Source organism: Petromyzon marinus, unplaced genomic scaffold (assembly GCF_048934315.1).
Source record: "Petromyzon marinus isolate PM22_M1 ecotype Great Lakes invasive population unplaced genomic scaffold, UKy_Petmar_22M1.pri1.0 PM_G_Scaffold_13, whole genome shotgun sequence".
NCBI lineage: Eukaryota > Metazoa > Chordata > Hyperoartia > Petromyzontiformes > Petromyzontidae > Petromyzon > Petromyzon marinus.
This window is the reverse complement of record NW_027422684.1, coordinates 4291481-4314091: the sequence shown is the minus strand read 5'-3', so window position 1 is coordinate 4314091 and position 22611 is coordinate 4291481. Positions and strand designations below refer to the sequence as shown.

The 22611-nt window shown below is 49.3% G+C and overlaps 1 protein-coding gene and 1 pseudogene across 1 annotated transcript; one reads left to right on the top strand and one right to left on the bottom strand.

Moving 5' to 3' along the window:
* Nucleotides 1-279: 279 nt before the first annotated feature.
* Nucleotides 280-10080, bottom strand: LOC142909673 (large ribosomal subunit protein eL43-like; annotated as a pseudogene).
* A 3336-nt stretch (nucleotides 10081-13416) lies between these two features.
* Nucleotides 13417-21182, top strand: LOC142909672 (protein phosphatase 1D-like). Its single transcript, XM_076059793.1, has 4 exons — nucleotides 13417-13611; nucleotides 15428-15513; nucleotides 16363-16570; nucleotides 21163-21182. Exons 2-4 carry the CDS (start codon nucleotides 15436-15438, stop codon nucleotides 21180-21182), a joined length of 306 nt encoding a protein of 101 aa, XP_075915908.1. The 5' UTR covers nucleotides 13417-13611; nucleotides 15428-15435.
* The last annotated feature ends 1429 nt before the right edge of the window (nucleotides 21183-22611 follow it).

The following is a 22611-nucleotide window of genomic DNA, read 5'->3' as shown; positions in this document are numbered from 1 at the left end:
ACAAAATCTAAACGTGTTGGTTTGTGATGTTTCAAATACTTGTTCATTACCAATGTCCTCAACACTTAATACAACTCTGCAGTACAACTTGAGATGCCTTGCACCAGCTCACCCAAGTGGCACCATGTGAATGAACGCAGCATCACTGGTCACTAAGTGGGCATTAGCGATGTGAGGGGGGGGTGGCAGCAATGGTGCTTTGTCATTTCCCAATTCGCGAGCAATGATGCAGAAATGAAGAGCACACTGCACAGAACAAAAAACGCACAGGCACTGATGCTGGTTCATATACACTTTATTGTGATCTCCCTGGTGTGCTAGGACGGTGGTGTGAGCAGTGTGGGAAGGGTCCCTCGCTGGTCCTTCAGCTCACGCAGGCGGCGGATGGCAGACCTCACTGTGACAGCCGAGGTCGTGCTGAAGGAGGAACGGGCGGTTACACACATTGGGTGACATCGTAATAAACACTTCTAAACCTTCATCCTAATAATACACACCTTGGTCATTTTGAAAATAATTACCTTTGAAAATATTACAGAAAACGATAAGGAACGGTAAAAGCATCTTAGGCTTTGGCTCAACATAGCGTGCAAGACGTACTTGTAGGTCCATGCACCTCCTGCCACGGTCTTCGTGCACGAGCCGCAGTGCCAGATGCCCACCACCCTCCTCTTCATCTTGGTCTGGCTTTCACAAGGACAACACGAGCACCACAGGTACACTGAGCGGAAATCACCGGTCAAGGCACACAGTTAACAAGCGTGAGCACAACACGTGTGCGTGTACTAAAACACGAGGACCCCAATTTGTTAAGGACAACACGAGGGCAATTTATGGGAATTGTGGATGGAAATCTTCACTGGTAGTGCATTTATCATGAGCAACCACGGCAAATTGGTAGGGCAGAGGAAGCGATGGGAGTTGTGTCTAGCAAATGAGAATGTCTAGAAGAGTGTTTAATGAACAGTGATCGGTGTACACAGGCGACAAAACCCTGGGTTAGTCACGTGTAACGTCTGAAATTAAAATTGAAATAAGCCATATCCCATTTACCCAGACAGAAACAGCCACTGCCACTCCTTGGGGTAACGACGTTTAACTTTTTATCGGTCCTTTAAAGTCTTGCTTTATTAGCCGATGACCTGTTATTGTAGTCGGTTTAAGGGTCGAGGCAGTCGTACCTGAGACTGCTTTTTCTGCCCTGCAACTCCAAGGACAGTAGTCCAGGCCCAATTTTATTCGCAAAAAAACCTATTGAGGCAACCATTGCCGGTGACGACCACCACCCAATTGCAATCTTGACCTTTGCAGGCTGGCACTCACAACTTGACCCAACCAGCGCGAGCCACCGGATAACGCCCAGACGTGCCCCTATTGCCACGTGGGTTGGCGCCCCTCACCTTGCCGCAGAAGGAGCACGTGTACTTGGCGTGCTGGCTGATCTAGATTTTCTTCACCATCTTACGCAGGGACGCGCCGTACCGCGTGCCATACTTGCCCACAATGCCAACCTTCTTCGTGCGCTTTGCCTAACGGAGAAAGAGAGCCGAAAGCAAAGACCACACAAAACGTCATTTTCCTGGACACGCAGCGTTTTATATCCGCTCAGATGCTTCGCACCAAGGTCACATTACGACAGACTTCCCAAACAAAACAATATTCAAGTTTATATTTTACTCGCCCTTATAAGAACAATTGCCACCCATAAGTCTACAATTACCTATGGCACGCTTTCAGCACGAAGAGGTTGGGCAAAATCGAATAGGTCGCAGTAGACAAAGGCTAAAGGATAGTTTAACGAACCACACCACCAGAACGGTTTACGTACAACAGTAAACATTAAGGTCTGGTGGCGTGGAATACCCTACACATCGGCAATTTACTGCATTGCAGATTAAACATTAAGTTTAACACGTAGGCTTTCGCGACCACTATCATCCATAGTAGAGTGTTTTGGGTTAGATGGCGTAAATATATAAAAGTGTCGATAAAACCCGCCACCACCCGACAGCCAACTAGTAAGGGTTGTCACGTAAACTGAACATGCCAATTCGTTACTAGTACAGCACTAGTGTATTGTATAGTGTAGTGTATTGTGTAGTATACTAGTACAGCACATCAGTGTTGGAGAGCCAAGCCACAACATTTACAATCTGAGTACGACGTTTTGCCAGTAATTACACCTAGCTTCATCAGGTGACAACCAGATTTGTGCCGTACTAGTAACGAATTGGCATGTTCTGATTACGTGACAAACCTTACTAATCGGCCGGTGGCAGGTTTAACGATACATTTGCATATTTACGCGATCTAATCCAAGAAGACCTGTACGGAGATTAAACATTGTCAACACTCGGGAAATTATTTAAATCCGCACAAAAACGTTAAATATATTATTCAGATGCCTGGTCTCGTGTGTTGAGCCATGTGCACATAAAACCAATCAAGAACCCAGCGAGGAATATTTTTGAAGGGAAACCTGCGGCAACTCTCCAAGCAGGTTTGGGACGCCAACAGTCATCAGGTCAATACACTGCTGGATCAGAGAATGACCGCGCCAACACGCACGTCTCGTGCTGCTGCTACTCTCCCACACCAAGTTGGAAGGTGTCGAGGCATCACAAGCACCGTACAAGGGTAGTACTACTGCACCGATCCCCAACCGAGTCCCGCGGCCTATATGATGCTTATGGCGTTTTCTGTCCACAGCTGCTGGACACGCGGTTTCTTAAGACGCCATCACTTGCGGTGCAACCTGCAGCCAAACCGGCTACTTGCGCGAGCTCGGTGGCGGGTTGAATACATGCTCGTCCAACCGATGAAATAGATCGACACCGTGGCCGTCTAAGCCACACTCGCAACCCAGCGAAGGCGTCTGTCACCATCAATCGTTTCGCCGCGCAACACAAACAGGCGAGTCGCAAGGTCGTTAAAAAGAGGCGGACTGCTTTCATCTAACAGTGGATAGACCACGGCAAAAACAACGCACATATAAAACTCGCACCAATGAATAAAGCAGCGCGGAACGTAATCGGCCCTAATATCCCTGGCCCTAATATCCCTGGCCCTAATATCCCTGGCCCTAACATCGCTGGACCTAATATCCCTGGCCCTAATATCCCTGGGCCTAATATCCCTGGCCTTAATATCCCTGGCCCTAATATCCCTGGCCCTAATATCCCTAGCGAGTGTCCATGTTGGTTAGGTCATTTTTCTAGTGTCCATGTTGGTTAGGTTATTTAGTGAGTGTCCATGTTGGTTAGGTTATTTAGCGAGTGTCCATGATGGTTAGGTTATTTAGCGAGTGTCCATGATGGTTAGGTTATATATTGAGTGTCCATGATGGTTAGGTTATTTATTGAGTGTCCATGATGGTTAGGTTATTTAGCGAGTGTCCATGATGGTGAGGTTATTTAGCGAGTGTCCATGTTGGTTAGGTTAGTTAGTGAGTGTCCATGATAGTTAGGTTATTTATTGAGTGTCCATGATGGTTAGGTTATTTAGCGAGTGTCCCTGATGGTGAGGTTATTTTGTGAGTGTCCATGATGGTTATGTTATTTAGCGAGTGTCCATGTTGGTTAGGTTATTTAGCGAGTGTACATGATGGTTAGGTTATTTTGCAAGTGTCCATGATGGTTAGGTTATTTAGCGAGTGTCCATGATGGTTAGGTTATTTAGCGAGTGTCCATGTTGGTTAGGTTATTTAGCGAGTGTACATGATGGTTAGGTTATTTTGCAAGTGTCCATGATGGTTAGGTTATTTAGCGAGTGTCCATGATGGTTAGGTTATTTAGCGAGTGTCCATGTTGGTTAGGTCATTTTGCAAGTGTCCATGTTGGTTAGGTTATTTAGTGAGTGTCCATGATGGTTAGGTTATTTAGCAAGTTGTCCCTGATGGTTAGGTTACTTATCGAGTGTCCATGTTGGTTAAGTTATTTATCGAGTATCCATGATGGTTAGGTTATTTAGCGAGTGTCCATAATGGTTAGGTTATTTAGCGAGTGTCCATGATGGTTAGGTTATTTAGCGAGTGTCCATGATGGTGAGGTTATTTAGCAGTGTCCATGATGGTTAGGTTATTTTAGCGAGTGTCCATGATGGTTATGTTATTTAGCGATTGTCCAAGATGGTTAAGTTATTTAGCGAGTGTCCAAGATGGTTAAGTTATTTAGCAGTGTCCATGATGGTTAGGTTATTTAGCGAGTGTCCATGATGGTTAGTTAATTTAGCGAGTGTCCATGATGGTTAGGTTGTTTAGCGAGTGTCCATGATGGTTAGGTTATTTAGCGAGTGTCCATGATGGTGAGGTTATTTAGCAGTGTCCATGATGGTTAGGTTATTTTAGCGAGTGTCCATGATGGTTAGTTAATTTAGCGAGTGTTTCATGATGGTTAGGTTATTTAGCGAGTGTCCATGATGGTGAGGTTATTTTGCGACTGTCCATGTTCGTTCGGTTATCTAGCGAGTGTCCATGTTGTTTAGGTTATTTAGCGAGTGTCCATGTTGGTGTGTATGTTGAACTTCTATCACACCGTACATAGCCATCCATGATCATCGGAGGTGCGGGGGAAGGACAACAAACTAAGCACAAAAGCAGTTCTCAAGAAAATGTATTTTCGATCGAGATTTTAAAAATGCGTAGCTCCAGTAACTTCCTAATATCGGAAGAACATTCCAGATGGCTGCAGAAGTGCATCTGAAAACGTGCAATGCAGCGACCGTCTTTATTCGACGACTAGCCAAAAGCTGGTGCGAGGATGACCAGAGTTTGCATGAGCGTTTATGCTTTTTGATGATACCAGCAAGGTATTGTGGTTCATTTGTGGCAAGCGCTTTGTATGTAATGGGTGCAACCTTATAATGAATGAGTTCGGGAACAGGAAGCCAATGCAGTTCAGTGAGCACTGGACAAACATGGTCGGATTTTGCAGTTCCCGTCATGACGCCTGCCAAATAATTTTGTACACACTGCAGCTTGGCAATGTTTTTTGGCAGATGTGCCTAACCCCTAACCTTAAACCCTAACCGCCGACCTTAACCCCTAACCCTAACCTCTAACCCTACCCATAACCCTAACAGCTAACGTTAACAGCTAACCTTATCCCCTAACCATAACCCCGAACGCTAACTCCTAAGCATAACCCTCTAACCCTAAAAATTAACCCTAACCCCTAACCCTTTCCCAACCCCGAATCCAAATGAACCCTAACCCCTAACCGCTAACCCTACTGTTGTATATATAGGTGTTATGAAAATTGATGAAAATAATGAAAATTAAATGAAATTTGAAATGTGCCTAATTTATCCGAAATTATGTTAATCAGTGTAATTATGCACATAAATTATGCAGATTCGAGAGATAATCGTATTAATTTATGAGAGTGGGCGTGGGTATGATAATGCAGGTCGTTATGGATTATGTGGTCGAGCCTCGGTGACGAGGTTTGGTTATGAATTGGAATAACGCAATTGATCGTATGCAGTTCTGTAGGTGTTGTGAGCATGAATGAAAGGGAGTCGATTCATGGTTTTAGTCGCCGGACGTTGACCACCATCTCCCGGCCTCTCTCCCCCCCTTGAATCAGTACCGTCCAGGGGGAGATCTGTCGTCCCACGGTCCAGGGTCCCCGCCAGTAGGTGGTTAGCTTCCCCGCCTGCCCGGCCCTGACGCGAGGGGTGTGCAGCCATACCTTAGAGCCCGCCGAGTAGAAGGAGGGCTCCATTCGGGGTCGGGTCCCCTGCTCCTGCCTCTGGTGTGCGGCCTCGCCTTGCGGGTAGGCCCGGCCCCTCGCTCCTCGTAGGGTCTCCATCAGATGCTCCACGGGGCGGCTCCCTTCCTCCCATTGCGGCGGAGGGACACCGAACAGCAGATCTGTGGGTAGGCGAGACTCACGACCAAACATCATTAGGAACGGGGTCTGTCCCGTAGATGTGTGTACCGTGGTGGTGTAGGCGAACAGAGCATAGGGGAGGTGTTCGTCCCAGTCCCGTTGATTCGGGGCCGCCATGCGTTTAAGCTTCCCGGCTAGAGTCTGGTTCATCCTCTTTACCATCCCATTTGCCTGGGGGTGGTACGCCGTAGTTGGTCCTTCTGGATCCCGAACTCCCGGCACAGCGCCTGGAATAGCTCTGCCTCGAACTCACTACCCTGGTCGGTAATGACTCGTTCGGGGATCCCGTGCTTCAGTACGTAGTGTTCCACGAACGCTCGGGCCACTACGAGGGCTGTCTTATCGGGGATGGCCACCGCTACGGGATAGCGTGTGAAGTACTCCACCGCTACGAGAATATATCGGTTGCCCCGGTGGGATCGCGGGAATGGCCCTTGCAGGTCGATCCCAACCAGCTGATTCGTTCGACTGATGCGGAACGGTCTCAGGGGTACCTGGTATCGCGCTGGTTTCGGCCCGCATTGCTGGCACGCGCGGCAGCCCTGTACCCAGGCGGGCACGTCTTGTGCTAACTTGGGCCAGAGATACTGGCGACGCAGGGTTTCCCGAGTGCGCCATTCCCCATCATGGCCCCCGAGCGGGTGGTCGTGCACCAGTCTTAGCAGCTGGGGTCGCACCTGGGCGGGAACACAGATGCACCCAGGCTGGCCGGCTTCAGTCAGCTCTCGTACTACCCCGTTCTGCATGCACAACCGGGCATACAAACCACTCCAGGGTCCTGGTAGGGCGTCCTTCTTCTCCCGTAGGGCCGCTTCCACCGCCGCCAGATCCGGATCCCGCAGCTGGGTCCGTCTCAGCTGCACGTCGTCCAGGCCCGGAAAGGCGCAGCCGACGTCCTCCTGGATCCGATCGGGTGGGGTTGCGCGACCCGTCGGGCCCCGGGGTGTGGGCCCCGTGCCCGCCGAGTGGTCCGCCAGGTCCCTGGTTCCTCCTACCGGGGTGTCTGTGGCACATACTGCACTGCCTCTCACCGGGGGAGGGTTAGTCTCGGTGCGCTCCTGGGGGCCTGCCACCTGCCGGCAACGCCCCCCCGTGAAGCACGGGCAGACTTCCTCCAACCTTGTCTCGGCGCACACCGCGGGCCGCCTCGACAAGGCGTCCGCGTTTGCGTGCGTACGCCCAGCTCGGTACTCTATTTGCAGGTTGTACTCCTGCAACTGCGCCAGCCATTGCGCCATCTGCCCCCCCCACCCTGCACCTGTGACAGCACCGCGGCCAGCCCACTGCTGCAGGCGTCGGTGTCCAAGATAAAGTCCGTGGTGAAATCTGGGAAAGCTAGGGTGGGGGTGTGGGTGAGGTGGTCTTTGAGGGCGGTGAAGGCCGTCTGGCAGGCCTCCGTCCATCGATAGGGGTTCTTAGGGGAGGTGAGTTGGGTGAGGGGAAGTGCAATCTCGCTGAATCCCTTTACAAATCGACGATAATAGGTGGCGAGTCCCAAGAATGACCTGATCTCCGTCAGATTCCTGGGCCGTGGCCATTCCACTACGGCGCGCACCTTTTCCGGATCGGTGCGCACCCCCGCCTCGCTGACTCGGTGTCCGAGGTACCCTACCTCGCACTGCGCAATGTAGCACTTACGCGGCTTGAGCTTGAGATGGGCTGCTCGTAGTCGCTGGAACACCTCTCGCAACCTGGACCAGTGCTCGGACAGAGATCTGCTGAACACTATCACGTCATCCAGGTAAATCAGGCACTGTTCCCACTGTAAGCCCCGCATTACCAACTCCATCAACCGCTGGAACGTCGCGGGCGCGTTAGTGAGTCCGAACGGAAGCACTCGAAACTCGAACAGCCCCATCGGGGTGGTAAACGCGGTTTTCGGCCGATCCTCCTCCGCCATCTCCACCTGCCAGTACCCGGACGCCAGATCGAGGGTGGAAAAATACCGTGCTCCTGCGAGGCTGTCAAAGGTGTCGTCGATGCGCGGTATGGGGAAGGCGTCGCCGAGGGTGACTGCTTGTTTCGTCACTAGCACCACCGGGGCAGACCAGGGGCTCGTCGAGGGGTGAATTATGTTATCACGTAGCATGTCCACGACTGCCTCCTTGATCTGGGTCCGTTCGGGCACGCCCACCCGGTATGCGGGGAGTTTGATCGGTCGGGCTGCACCTGTGTCAATTTGGTGCTTAACAAGGTCTGTTCGGCCTACATCTGAATCGTGCTCGCTGAACACGTCGGTGTACTCCCGTAACAACCCACACAGCTGATCGGCCTCCCCCTTAGGTAAATCTGCCCAAGGCACATGTAACGCATCATGCAGGGGAGCAATCTCGGCCCGGGGGGTTGGGCCAACCTGCCAGGCCAGATCCTGGTTGTCCTCGGAGTGGCCAGGGTCTTCCGAGTCGTTAGAGTGGCGCGCGTGCAGGGGGTGTATGGTGGCTACTGTGGCGCGTCGTCGTAGCAACGCCGGGGTACTGTGTGGGTTAAACACCCGCATAACGTATATGAACAGTCTAGGACGTATATAAACAGTCTAGAACGTATATGAACAGTCTAGAACGTATATGAACAGTCTAGAACGTATATGAACAGTCTAGAATGTATATGAACAGTCTAGAACGTATATGAACAGTCTAGAACGTATATGAACAGTCTAGAACGTATATGAACAGTCTAGAACGTATATGAACAGTCTAGAACGTATATGAACAGCCTAGAACGTATATGAACAGTCTAGAACGTATATGTTTGCAAGTTGAGGCTTTGCTACCCTGCAACTTTCACGCAAGGCGCTGCAGCGGCTGTTGCTGCCCGCTGCCAAATTCAACTCCCGCTTGCTCGAGTTGCATGAAGACCAAAACAACGAGAACTGATTGCTCTGTTTATGGCCAAAACGCTGCCGTGATGGCAAGCGTCATTCAATTCCTCGCCGTGTTCGCGGTAGCAACTATGTAACGCACGCGTTAACACGTTTGTAATCTTTCACCCTGTCCTGAAATTGTATTTAAATAAAATAATAATAAAATTTACATAAGTGCTTCCGAAATGCTCAATTTTACCAACGCTTACAATGCTGCCTCATTGAGGCCAGACTAACGTGAATTTAACGACTCCATTAAAGTAAAACAGTTGCCGTCCAACAGGAGCAATTTCCATTCGACCGTCGGGTTTTTCTCGCTGGGAAAGACGCAAACGCCTCGCTCGCACAGAGAGGTTCAAAACATTAACAAAGCACCGACAGGCCCCACAGAACGCGACCGACGGTTTGGTACCACGCACCCCGGCGGCCCGTCGCTCCCGTGCGGCAGGTTTTAACGAAACGGAAACTTAACGGGACAGCGAAGATCGGCACGCAAAACAAAAAAGCTGCATTTTAATTGAAAGCTTTCGTGACTGCAAGGATTCATCTTCTTTGGTTCTTTCGGTAAAGTCACGTAGAATGAGAATATTATTGTGTTATTTTATTTTATCAATTTATTATTTTATTCTCATTCTACGTGACTTTACCGAAAGAACCAAAGAACAAAAAAGCTGCATTTGCAAGCTGCATCTTTGCAAAGACTCCACCGCCACGGTAACGTTGAGCACCACAATTTAACTTTGCAGGGGAGGGGGGGGACGAGTGCCGCGTCCGTTCAGAGTCTCGATGTTTTTCCCCGCGGTCGCGGTAGCGGTGCTCCGTTTAGCTCGGCCGGAGGCGACGACGCCGTGGGGCACGCCGTGCACGGGAGCCGGACACGATTGGGGCCTAGTCCCGCTTGGAAGGTTCAGCAGAATCCGCCGAGGATCTTGCAAATGTATGTAGAAATACAATAAGATTATATTGAAACAAAAAACAATCACGACGTTTCGATCACAACGCAAGCGATCTTCATAAGGTGTCAAGAACAAATCACGGCGGTAAATACAGCAAAAAGATGAGAGACGAGAATTCAACAAACCTGAAAAATATTACGTGAAGCACATCCAGTCAGGCCAACAACACAGCTAGACACTTCCTGGCGGACCACGAATTTCAGAAGAGTGTTACATTTCGTGTTCAACCAATGAGTAATTTTATGCAGTCACGAAAGCTTTAATACTTTATGATCTTGCGAACGCCCAACGCGGCCAGACCCGCCACGGCCCCGAACCCCGCGACGGCCACCGGCGTGTTTCTGAGCGAGCTGCCGGGCAGTCCCCCGCCCATACTCCCGCACGAACCACCCGTCCCGCGTCCGGGGGAACGCGAGCGCAGTCCGCCGTCAGTACGGTCGTGCGTGTGCACGGCGTCGGTCCCGGAAATGGCAGTGGCACGGCTAGCGATTGTACAGGCGGTGCAACTGGCGCGCTCAAGAGGCAGATGAAGGCCCAGCTGCCGAAGTTCGAAAAGAGGAGAGTGGGACACATTTGCTCTGCAACGGCGTTTTCGCAAACTTAATATGCAGGTCTTGGATTGACGAATTGGGTTATTTTTTTTGGAAACATTTGACTGCTTCGAACAAACGCTTCTCCTAAAACATGGACCCGCTGAAGACCCCACAGGCAATGGCGAGAAACATATACAGATGGTATAAACGACGGGGCGATTTCTGCCGTCCGAGAGAGGGGATTAGGCGTCTCTCACGATTTAACAAACACACAAGCCGCTCGCTCCCCTGCCAGTCGCTCACTACTCTACACAGAAGCGCCAAGCTGTCTAAGCCGACGACATCTCGCAGCAACTTGGCAAAACTCAAATAAAAAACCAAATTAAATTTCTCTTCAGTCTCGCCTGGTAACAAAAACAACAACCCCCACCTGTTGTATATGAGCCTTTTCGAAAATTGATATTAACAATAATATTTGCCGTTATATATATCATATATTTTTTTAACAAACGAAAAAAATAATCAATAAAACCCGTAAGCCAGGCGCACGAAAAACCAGATGTCGGTCATAAACAGGCCATTAATAAATAAAGAAATAATAAAACTCTCGAAGCGAGGATGTTAGCAGCTATCTGCGAAGATCTCCAGATTAACAAGAGTTTGATGTGCCCTAAGGGAGGTCACGCAGAGGGAAGCCCTCCGCAAGCCAGAAATGAGGACGCCCACGGGTTAAACCATTTTTTTTTAAACAACAGTTAAAATTTAAAATGCAATAACAAGAATAAGCTAAAGTTAGCGGTCCTCGTGCTCACTCCAATTAAGACCAGGCCACCAGATACATCAGTGAATTATTATCCAATAATTAATTCGCTATCAAATGATTTTCACCTTTAATACTTTTACTCTTAAAACAAAGCTTGGAGACAAAATACAGTCACATCAAAGGTTTTCGAGAAGGAATGAGGCGAACGGGCAAACTTACGAAAGAGTTTAAACAATATCCCAAGCAACCCCGACCACCTTTGTCTCTCCCGAAGAGCGCGAGAGCCATCTGTACACACACACGAACTCACACACACAAACCCCACCCCCCCCCCCCCCCCCTTTTCCACTGCGCAGAGAGAATTTTCTTTGAATATAACGGTCAGCCGCATTTTCAAAAGTCAGAGAAGTCAACAGTCAAGAGTGAAGACAGATCAGCGAGTCAAGACGTCCACAGGACGAGCAGTCGCATGGAGCGGCTGGCTCCGAGCCTCGCTGAGTAGCGAGGATCGCATGAGTCGCCATGTATCAACGAAAGTGAGTCATACAGCAGTGGAGAGAAACTGCTATCAGCGAATCAGCGCTGAGAGCGCTCGAGCATCTCCAAAAAGAAAGCACGTGCAACGTGGCTCAACCAGCAGCGGAAAAGCTTGGGCAGCCGCCAACAACTTCAGCTAACCAGTGACCAAGCGCGTGCGACTTGAGTCATACAGCAGTGGAGGAAACCTGCTGTCAGAGAGCCGCCAACAACCTCAACAAAGAGAGCGCGTGCGAATCGGCTCACTCAGCAGAAGAAAAAATTGACCTGTCGCCGGCGAGCGCAGCGTCAGATACTACAGCAGCGGAAAGAGCGCGCGCCGGCGTAGCTCATCCAGCAGTGGAGGAAACTGCTGTCAGCGAATCAGCACGGGCGCGTTCGCGCATCTTCAAGGAGAGGGAGCGCGCGCCACCAGCGTGCCATCAGCACCAGCATCAGCACCAGCGCGTGCCAACAGCGCGCCACCAGCGTGCCATCAGCATCAGCACCAGCACGTGCCAACAGCGTGCCACCAGCGTGCTACAGCACGCAACTTCGCGTCACCGTCGTCGGCGCGACGACGGCGAGCGTCGTGCTGACTCATCCAGCCAGCGGTGGACAGAAACTGGCAGTCGTTCGTATGCCCCTCCCCCACACTCCCTTCTCACTCCCCCACCGCTACACAACGAACAAACATTTTTTTTGGCAAGGAAATCAACCTAGGCGTTTGCTCAACGCAAGAAATCAACAACACTCCCATTAAACATACAAGACTCATGATAACTGCGTCAACTATTAGCTGATAACGAAAAACATCCCCACCCATTGAGTTACGTTGATGAGGCAATCATAATTATTTCAGTAGAACGCTTTAATTGCATAATCGTTGATGAATCAATGAACGAACATCGCCGTGGTACTGTGCTGACGATTTCAAGCATAATAATTTCGCATATCAGAATGTGTTAAGGATTGGATACGAATCAAAGACCGAGTGCCGTGTTGTGTAATCATTCAAGAATACGAGTTTGCATATTATAAGGTCAAGGTTTTGATAGAATAGTTCGCTTGTTTTTAATCTCTCTCTCAACAACCGATCGATTGCGTTACGCGTCGGGAATTAACCACAGGTGCCGCTATCGAGGTGAAACAACGCAATCGTGATGGTATCATGTTAACGCTGTGTTGAAATTCCAACATCCCGAGATTGAGTTTTCATATTATCCAAAAATTAAAGTTAGCTAGAAAATAAAATTGATCAAAGCAGGTTTGTGTGTGATTCTTCCTGAAATTCTGCATAATATTGTTCTGCGTATGAGATCTGAATCCTGGGGACCTATCATAAGCACACTATCACCACACATAATCCATAACACATAATTCATAATGTTCAATCGAGAGTAATCGTATCCTTATCGATAATACGGAATTAAAGAGCAGAGTGGAATCGACTCTCTCTCATTCACGCTCACAACGCCTGCGTCACTGCATACGATTAATTGCGTTATTCCAAATCATAACACAATCCTCGTCACCGAGGCTCGACCTTATAATCCATAATGACCTGAATTATCATAACCATGCCCACTCGCATAAATTAATACGATTATCTCTCGAATCAGCATAATTTATGCGCATAATTACACAATTAACATAATTTCGGATAAATTATGCAAATTTCATTTAATTCTCATTATTTTCATCAATTTTCATAACACCTATATATACAACAGGGGGATGACGTGACTCCCCCCTCCCCCCATCCCCAACGGCTAGAGCGCTCCTAACGGCCGCAAAGAGGATTCGATTGGATGCGTGGGATGACGTCACATGACCCGGGGGGGTTGGGGGGCGGGGTTAAGGGGCTTGCTACATATATAAGTGTGGTGCAGGAGGGAGAATTTGTGGCAGAGTCCTTCTGGAGCGGCGGCAGCGGAGAGAGAGAGGAGCTAGCCGTCCTCAGGGTCCGCGCTCGGGACGCCTGCAGGGTGGAGCTGAGAGCGATCGACGACACAAAGTCCCCCAAGGCGAGAGAGAGAGAGAGAAACATCTCCCTCGGCCCCGTCGGGCAGCGGCGGCAGCGGCCGCAGAGGTGAGCGGCAGACACGGACAAAGGAGGTCAGTTCGGTCGGCTCGGGCTCAGGCAGTGGACGCACTCTGAGACGGGTAGGTGAGAGAGGAGGAAGGGCTGCTGCTGGCTGGAGGGAGACATACACGGGAAATAAATTTTAGCGCAGACTGACTTTGTGACGCGTGTGTGCGTGCGTGTGTGTGTGAAGAGCGGTTACGGCCTTCATAGGTGCTGCTCGCTAACAGCACTTGCCCCTACAGTCTGTTAAGGCTATATGGGGGATCTTTGTGAAGAGCGGTGGGACAGCGATTGGCGTACCACGCTGTGCGTGTGTGTGGGTGGCTTTAATCAGCATAGGCACCCGTAAATAAATAATTAAACAGAGGGACGTTTGACTTTCACCGCAAGCGAGCGCGCAGAGATTAATTAATTAAGTGCTTACCGAGCGCGTGCAGAGATTAATTAATTAATTGCTTACCGAGCGCGCGCAGAGATTAATTAATTAATTGCTTACCCAGCGCGTGCATATTAAACTACCCTACTACGGCTGCCCGCACCCACGCGCGTGGGTGGGGGGGTCACGTGGGTGGGGGAGGGCCGTCCAGCCCCCGTTGGCTGTTGACACAACGGCTTAGTATAAATAAATAATTAACTCTGAGCAGCCGCCAGCGGCGAGTGGGGGGGGTGGAGGGGTGCTGACGTCACACCCCACCCGCTCGCGGGGGAGGGGGGAGGGGAAGATCAGTCCCCCCCCACCTAATGGGGAGTGGGGAGGGGGAGATCAGTCCCCCCCACCTAATGGGGAGTGTGGAGGGGGGCACTAGCCCCCCACAGATGGAACCAGGGGGGTCGGTGTGTAAATGAGAGGCTGTGTGTGTGTAGTGTGAGGCTGTGTGTGTACTGTGAGGCTGTGTGTGTAGTGTGAGGCTGTGTGTGTGGTGTGAGGCGTGTGTTGCCCTGGCTTGCCCTGGCTTGCCCCAGCAACGTCACGTGGTGTGCCTCGTCACTGCTGCTGCTGCTGCTGCCACCACAACACGCTTAGGGCTTTAAGGATTTTCTGTTTATTATGAATCTGTCATTTTCCATGATTAGTCTGTGGTTTTCATTATTAATCTGTCATTGTTGATTATGAGCCTGTCATTAATATGTCATTTTTCATTATTAACCTAATTTGTGTGTATTATTAATCTGTCATTTTTCATTATTAACCTAATTTTTGTTTATTATTAATCTGTCATTTTACGACGGCAAAAACGTGGTAGTCACGGCGACATTTGTCATCAGTGTTGTGAGTAGCCCGCACTGAGAGCACGACTACACACACAGACATACACAAACACACAGGTTGTGTGTCTGTGTGTGTGGGGTGAGGTTGCACAAGAGACACACACACAGACACACACAGACACACAGACACACAGGTTGTGTGTGTGTGTGGGGTGAGGTTGCACAAGAGACACACACACAGACACACACAGAGACACACACACACAGGTTGTGTGTGTGGGGTGAGGTTGCACAAGAGACACACACAGAGACACACAGAGACACACACACAGACACACACAGGTTATTGTGTGTGTATGTGTGGGGTAAGGTTGCACCAAAGACACACACAGACACACACACACAGAGACACAGGTTGTTGTGTGTGTGTGTCTGTGTGTCTGTGTGTATCTGTGTTTGTGTATCTGTGTGTGTGTCTGTGTGTGTGTGTGTCTGTTTGTGTGTCTGTGTGTGTGTGTGTCTGTGTGTGTCTCTGTGTGTGTGTCTGTGTGTGTGTATGTGTGTGTGTGTATCTGTGTGTCTGTATGTGTCTGTCTGTGTGTGTGTTAAGGTTGCACCATGTCGAGCCCATTGAAGCTGATCGTGAGCGCCGATTCCAACCGTGGGGGGCGGCGCTACATGGAGGACATCACAGAGGTGGGCGGAGTCTCTGTGTGTGTGTGTCTCTGTGTGTGTCTGTGTGTGTCTCTGTGTGTGTGTCTGTGTGTGTGTCTCTGTGTGTGTCTGTGTGTGTGTGTCTGTGTGTCTGTGTGTGTGTCTCTGTGTGTGTGTGTCTCTGTGTGTGTGTCTCTGTGTGTCTCTGTGTGTGTCTGTGTGTGTCTCTGTATGTCTCTGTGTGTGTATCTGTGTGTCTGTGTGTGTCTCTGTGTGTGTCTGTGTGTGTCTCTGTGTCTCTGTGTGTGTGTCTCTGTGTGTGTGTGTGTCTGTGTGTGTGTCTGTGTGTCTCTGTGTGTGTGTCTCTGTGTGTGTCTGTGTGTGTCTCTGTGTGTGTGTCTGTGTGTCTCTGTGTGTGTGTCTCTGTGTGTCTCTGTGTGTGTCTGTGTGTGTGTGTCTCTGTGTCTCTGTGTGTGTCTCTGTGTGTGTCTCTGTGTGTGTGGGGAGCGATAGTGTAGCGGTTAGCGCGCTGCACTATGAACCTGGCGACCCCGAGTTCGATTCCCGCTCACGGCCAACACCCAGTGGCGATTATCTGAACCGGTCCTGGGCCTCCCCCTAGGTCGATTCGGCCTCAAACGAGTACCCGGTGCGGTGCGTGAACATCGCCACCGGGGAGACAAAGGCGGCCGGGCGTGGTGCCGGCCACCCACCCCCTCGTGTGCCCTCGCGGCCATCGCTGGCGCCGCTCGCTAACGGCACTCGCCTCTACGGTCCGCCAAGGCTGCACGGGGGATCTTTGTCCGCCGGGTCGCCGGTCGAGGCCTAGGACCGACCCACAATGCACCGCTCGCGTCACGTGACGTTCCCCTCGCCGCCCCGTGCCCGCAGGTCTCCACCGAGGGCGACGGGGACGCCATCTTCCTGGCCGTGTTCGACGGCCACGGCGGCCCCCAGGCCGCTCGATTCGCCCGCCGCTGCCTCTGGCCCTCGATCCGTGCCCAGCCCGGGCTGTGGGGCGCCACCGACCCCGCGGGAGTTTGCCACGCCATCCGTGACGGCTTCCTGGCGTGCCAGCGTGCCATGTGGGAGGAGCTGGGTGGGTCTCACGCGTGCTGCGTTATACACTACACTATACACTACTATACTATACACTACACTATACACTACTAGATATACTACACTATACACTACTATACTATACACTACACTACTATACACTACTATATACACTACACTATACACTACACTATACACTACACTATACATTACTATACACTACACTATACACTACTATACACTACACTATACACTACACTATACACTACACTACTATACACTACACTACTATACACTACTATACACTACACTATACACTACACTATACACTACACTACTATACACTACACTATATACTACACTATACACTACACTATACACTACTATACATTACTATACACTACACTATACACTACACTACTATACACTACTATACACTACACTATACACTACACTATACACTACTATACACTACACTACTATACACTACACTATACACTACACTATACACTACTATACACTACTATACGCTACACTACTATACACTACACTATACACTACACTACTATACACTACACTACTATACACTACACTATACACTATACACTACTATACACTATACACTACACTATACACTACTATACACTACACTACACTATATACTACACACTACACTACACACTACATTACACTATACACTACACTATACACTACACTAAATTAACGTTTTGTTCCACCATTGGAACCTCGTTTGCCTGTAACACAATATGATAATTATTTTTTTTTAACCCTTTCATCTGGCAACAAAACTGACACCATTTTTTTCGTATACAAGGAGTCATTGTTTGTGCATTGAGCACAATACCTGCGGTCGGAATGCAAACACAAAACACGCAGCTCTGATAATGCATTGGCGGTGGAATTGATAAGTCCACACCCGAGACAGCTTCCCTTAGAGCCTCGTCTCACACGCGGTGTTAGACCAGGTGATGATGATGACGTCTCACACGCGGTGTTAGACCAGATGATGATGATGACGTCTCACACTTGCGGTGTTAGACCAGGTGATGATGACGTCTCACACGCGGTGTTAGACCAGGTGATGATGACGTCTCACACGCGGTACTAGTACAGCACACCGCTGTGTTTGAGGGTAAATAGAACGTGGACAATTCCTTACTAGTACAGCACAGCAGTATGTTTCAGTGTAAATAGAACGTGGACAATTCCTTACTAGTACAGCACACCGCTGTGTTTGAGGGTAAATAGAACGTGGACAATTCCTTACTAGTACAGCACACCGCTGTGTTTGAGGGTAAATAGAACGTGGACAATTCCTTACTAGTACAGCACACCGCTGTGTTTGAGTGTAAATAGAATGTGGACAATTCCTTACTAGTACAGCACACCGCTGTGTTTGAGTGTAAATAGAACGTGGACAATTCCTTACTAGTACAGCACACCGCTGTGTTTGAGGGTAAATAGAACCTGGACAATTCTTTACTAGTACAGCACGCCGCTGTGTTTGAGGGTAAATAGAACGTGGACAATTCCTTCATAGTACAGCACACCGCTGTGTTTGAGGATAAATAGAACGTGGAGAATTCCTTACTAGTACAGCGCACCGCTGTGTTTGAGGGTAAACAGAATGTGGACAATTCCGTACTAGTACAGCACACCGCTGTGTTTGAGTGTAAATAGAATGTGGACAATTCCTTACTAGTACAGCACACCGCTGTGTTTGAGTGTAAATAGAACGTGGACAATTCCTTACTAGTACAGCACAGTGGTGTGTGTGAGGGTAAATATAACGTGGACAATTCCTTACTAGTACAGCACACCGCTGTGTTTGAGGGTAGATAGAACGTGGAGAATTCCTTACTAGTACAGCACACCGCTGTGTTTGAGGGTAAATAGAACGTGGACAATTCCTTACTAGTACAGTACACCGCTGTGTTTGAGTGTAAATAGAACGTGGACAATTCCTTACTAGTACGGCACACCATTGTGTTTGAGTGTAAATAGAGCGTGGACAATTCCTTACTAGTACAGCACACCGCTGTGTTTGAGGGTAAATAGAACGTGGACAATTCCTTACTAGTACAGCACACCGCTGTTTTTGAGTGTAAATAGAACGTGGACAATTCCTTACTAGTACAGCACAGCGGTGTGTGTGAGGGTAAATAGAACGTGGACAATTCCTTACTAGTACAGCACACCGTTGTGTTTGAGGGTAAATAGAACGTGGACAATTCCTTACTAGTACAGCACAGCGCTGTGTTTGAGGGTAAATTGAACGTGGACAATTCCTTACTAGTACAGTACACCGCTGTGTTTGAGTGTAAATAGAACGTGGACAATTCCTTACTAGTACAGCACACCGCTGTGTTTGAGGGTAAATAGAACGTGGACAATTCCTTATTAGTACAGTACACCGGTGTGTTTGAGTGTAAATAGAACGTGGACAATTCCTTACTAGTACAGCACAGCGGTGTGTGTGAGGGTAAATAGAACGTGGACAATTCCTTACTAGTACAGCACACCGCTGTGTTTGAGTGTAAATAGAACGTGGACAATTCCTTATTAGTACAGCACACCGCTGTGTTTGAGGGTAAATCCACAACATTTACTATTTGAGGACGACGTTTCACCAGTGATTACAGCCGGCATCGTCAGGCGACAGCCAGATTTGGCTCCCCAACACACAGCCGGTGTCGTGCTGCACTCGTAACGAATTGGCACGTCTTGTTCACGTGACAAACCTCCCTGTTTGGCTGTCGGGTGGTGGCGGGTTTCACGACACACATTTAAGTGATCTAACTCCCCCCCAAAAAAACCCCCTCATGGATAAAATTGGTCGCAAAAGCTTCCTACTTCTACCACGTGTTCAAGTGTTTATACATTTCGTTTATTTTGACGGTAACTTTTTTTTTTTACGTCTGTTGCAGTCGTGAAAAACCGAACATTAAAACGTTAATAACGGACATGAATACCGAGTCTGTGGTTTTCTCTCCCGTGATGGAACGTTCATATATCGCGACAATCGTCGTACCTAATAGCGAGAACTGGTATCGTACCGTGCACAACGACACCACGACAACACTCGTCACAACCCAGCTGGTACAGCAGGTTATGGTTGCAGCTTGTTGTGCTAAGTGCCTCCTGTAAAGCTGCCCTCTTGCATTCCTTGAAGCAATGACAGCTGAAAAGAAATCACTGGAAGTCTTAGAGCAGGGGTGGGGAACATTTTTTCTGCCAAGGGACATTCGGATATTTATAACATCATCATTCGCAGGGCCATACAAAATCATCAACTTAAAAATTTGCCCGTTAATATTTGGTCAAACATTTAATTAACTCGCCCCCTAATGCGATGGGCTGGAACTGCTTCTCTTTGGTGAGGCGTGTGATGATGTTAGCTGGTATTGATGATGTTAGCTGGTATTGATGTTAGCTGGTATTGATGATGTTAGCTGGTATTGATGATGTTAGCTGGTATTGACGATGTTAGCTGGTATTGACGATGTTAGCTGGTATTGATGATGTTAGCTGGTATTGACGATGTTAGCTGGTATTGATGATGTTAGCTGGTATTGATGATGTTAGCTGGTGTTGACGATGTTAGCTGGTATTGACGATGTTAGCTGGTATTGATGATGTTAGCTGGTATTGACGATGTTAGCTGGTATTGACGATGTTAGCTGGTATTGATGATGTTAGCTGGTATTGATGATGTTAGCTGGTATTGATGATGTTAGCTGGTATTGACGATGTTAGCTGGTGTTGACGATGTTAGCTGGTGTTGACGATGTTAGCTGGTATTGACGATGTTAGCTGGTGTTGACGATGTTAGCTGGTATTGACGATGTTAGCTGGTATTGATGATGTTAGCTGGTATTGATGATGTTAGCTGGTGTTGACGATGTTAGCTGGTATTGACGATGTTAGCTGGTATTGATGATGTTAGCTGGTGTTGACGATGTTAGCTGGTGTTGACGATGTTAGCTGGTATTGACGATGTTAGCTGGTATTGATGATGTTAGCTGGTATTGATGATGTTAGCTGGTATTGATGATGTTAGCTGGTGTTGACGATGTTAGCTGGTGTTGACGATGTTAGCTGGTATTGACGATGTTAGCTGGTGTTGACGATGTTAGCTGGTATTGACGATGTTAGCTGGTGTTGATGATGTTAGCTGGTGTTGACGATGTTAGCTGGTATTGACGATGTTAGCTGGTATTGACGATGTTAGCTGGTATTGATGATGTTAGCTGGTATTGATGATGTTAGCTGGTATTGATGATGTTAGCTGGTGTTGACGATGTTAGCTGGTATTGACGATGTTAGCTGGTGTTGACGATGTTAGCTGGTGTTGACGATGTTAGCTGGTATTGACGATGTTAGCTGGTGTTGACGATGTTAGCTGGTATTGACGATGTTAGCTGGTGTTGATGATGTTAGCTGGTGTTGACGATGTTAGCTGGTATTGACGATGTTAGCTGGTATTGACGATGTTAGCTGGTATTAACGACTTAAATTTACAGCACAATTGTGGAGTTCTGACAATACGCCCCCACGTGCACCACCGTCTAAAGTTACAGATGTATTAATTTCCGGCCTGTCTGCTTGCAGGCCAAGGACAGCAAATGTAGCGGAAGCCAACCAACGGGTTTTGGGGCGTGACTGCCTCGCCCAATGGGGGTCATTTAATGGCACGTCAATCAAAACCAAGAGCCGCAAGCCGCCGTGCACTTTGTCTCTCGGGACGGATGATCCCGGTGCACGCAAAAAAACACGGAAATAAACAAAACGAGAGGATCGACGGGGAGACCTGGGAGGGGTCGCGAGGGACACACGAGAGAGAGGGAGGCAAGACGAGCCGGAGGGGTCGAGTCGATGAAGACAGAGGACGAGAGAAGCCGGACCGGCCAAGCTCGCCAGGCTGAGAGTAGCCCTGTGTGGCCCTGCGTAGCTGCCTAGGGTAGGGCCGCTAGGGGGTTAAGCGCGGTCTGTACGTCGGCACGCTTGACCCCCCGGGGGCTGCTGAGACACGGCGAGACACGGCAGCCGGGAGGGGTGAAACGGGGAGAGTAGGGAAGGAGAGCAGTGAATAGGATCGGGAAGGAGAGTAGTGAATAGGATCGTGAAGGAGAGTAGTGAATAGGATCGGGAAGGAGAGTAGTAATAGGATCGGGAAGGAGAGTAGTGAATAGGATCGTGACGGAGGGTAGTAATAGGATTGGGAAGGAGTGTAGTAATAGGATCGTGAAGGAGAGTAGTAATAGAATCGGGAAGGAGAGTAGTGAATAGGATCGTGAAGGAGTGTAGTAATAGGATCGGGAAGGAGTTTAGTAATAGGATCGTGAAGGAGGGTAGTAATAGGATCGTGAAGGAGTGTAGTAATAGGATAAGGACGAGGCGAGTGAGGGAGCGAACGAGCGACGGGCCTAGCAGGTGAGTGTTGTGTAACGAACTGTGATAAAGTGGCCCGGACAGAAGACAAGAAATCGTCTTTATTTTCCACGCTGCAGGTAAGCACGAAGAGGCATACAGCAGCACGCATCAACTGGTTCAAGGCCAGCGTGCTTTGTCAACAATCTCGGCAAAAGCACCGGCGCTTGTGTCGCCGCAGAGTATCTCCTATGGGGATGGAAAAATAAAAAAATTAATGCGGTCAAGCAATTGGCTTATTGCCCCCCCCCCCAATCACTTTCGACTCAAGAGCTCACTCAGCATCTGGCTGTGATCGTGCTGCTGCACGCTGAGCGGCTGTCCAAGAGAAGCAAACAGCGGCTTCTTGACACCACCACCACCACCACCGCTACCCCCAGCACCACCACTCTCGGTGTCAGCGTCGGCTGATTGACGTCGTTTGGATGCTCACCGAGGAGCAGCGGCGGCGGCGGCAGCTTGCCGCTCCGCATGCTCCAGGTCAAGCTCCATCCGCTGCAGCTTGCTGCCACTCCGGATGCTCCAGCTGCTGCTGCCGCTGCTGCTCCCGAAGATCCAGCTGCTCCAGCCGCTGCTGCTCCCGGAGCTCCAGCTGCTGCGGCTGCTGATGCTGCCGGTGCCTCAGCACCA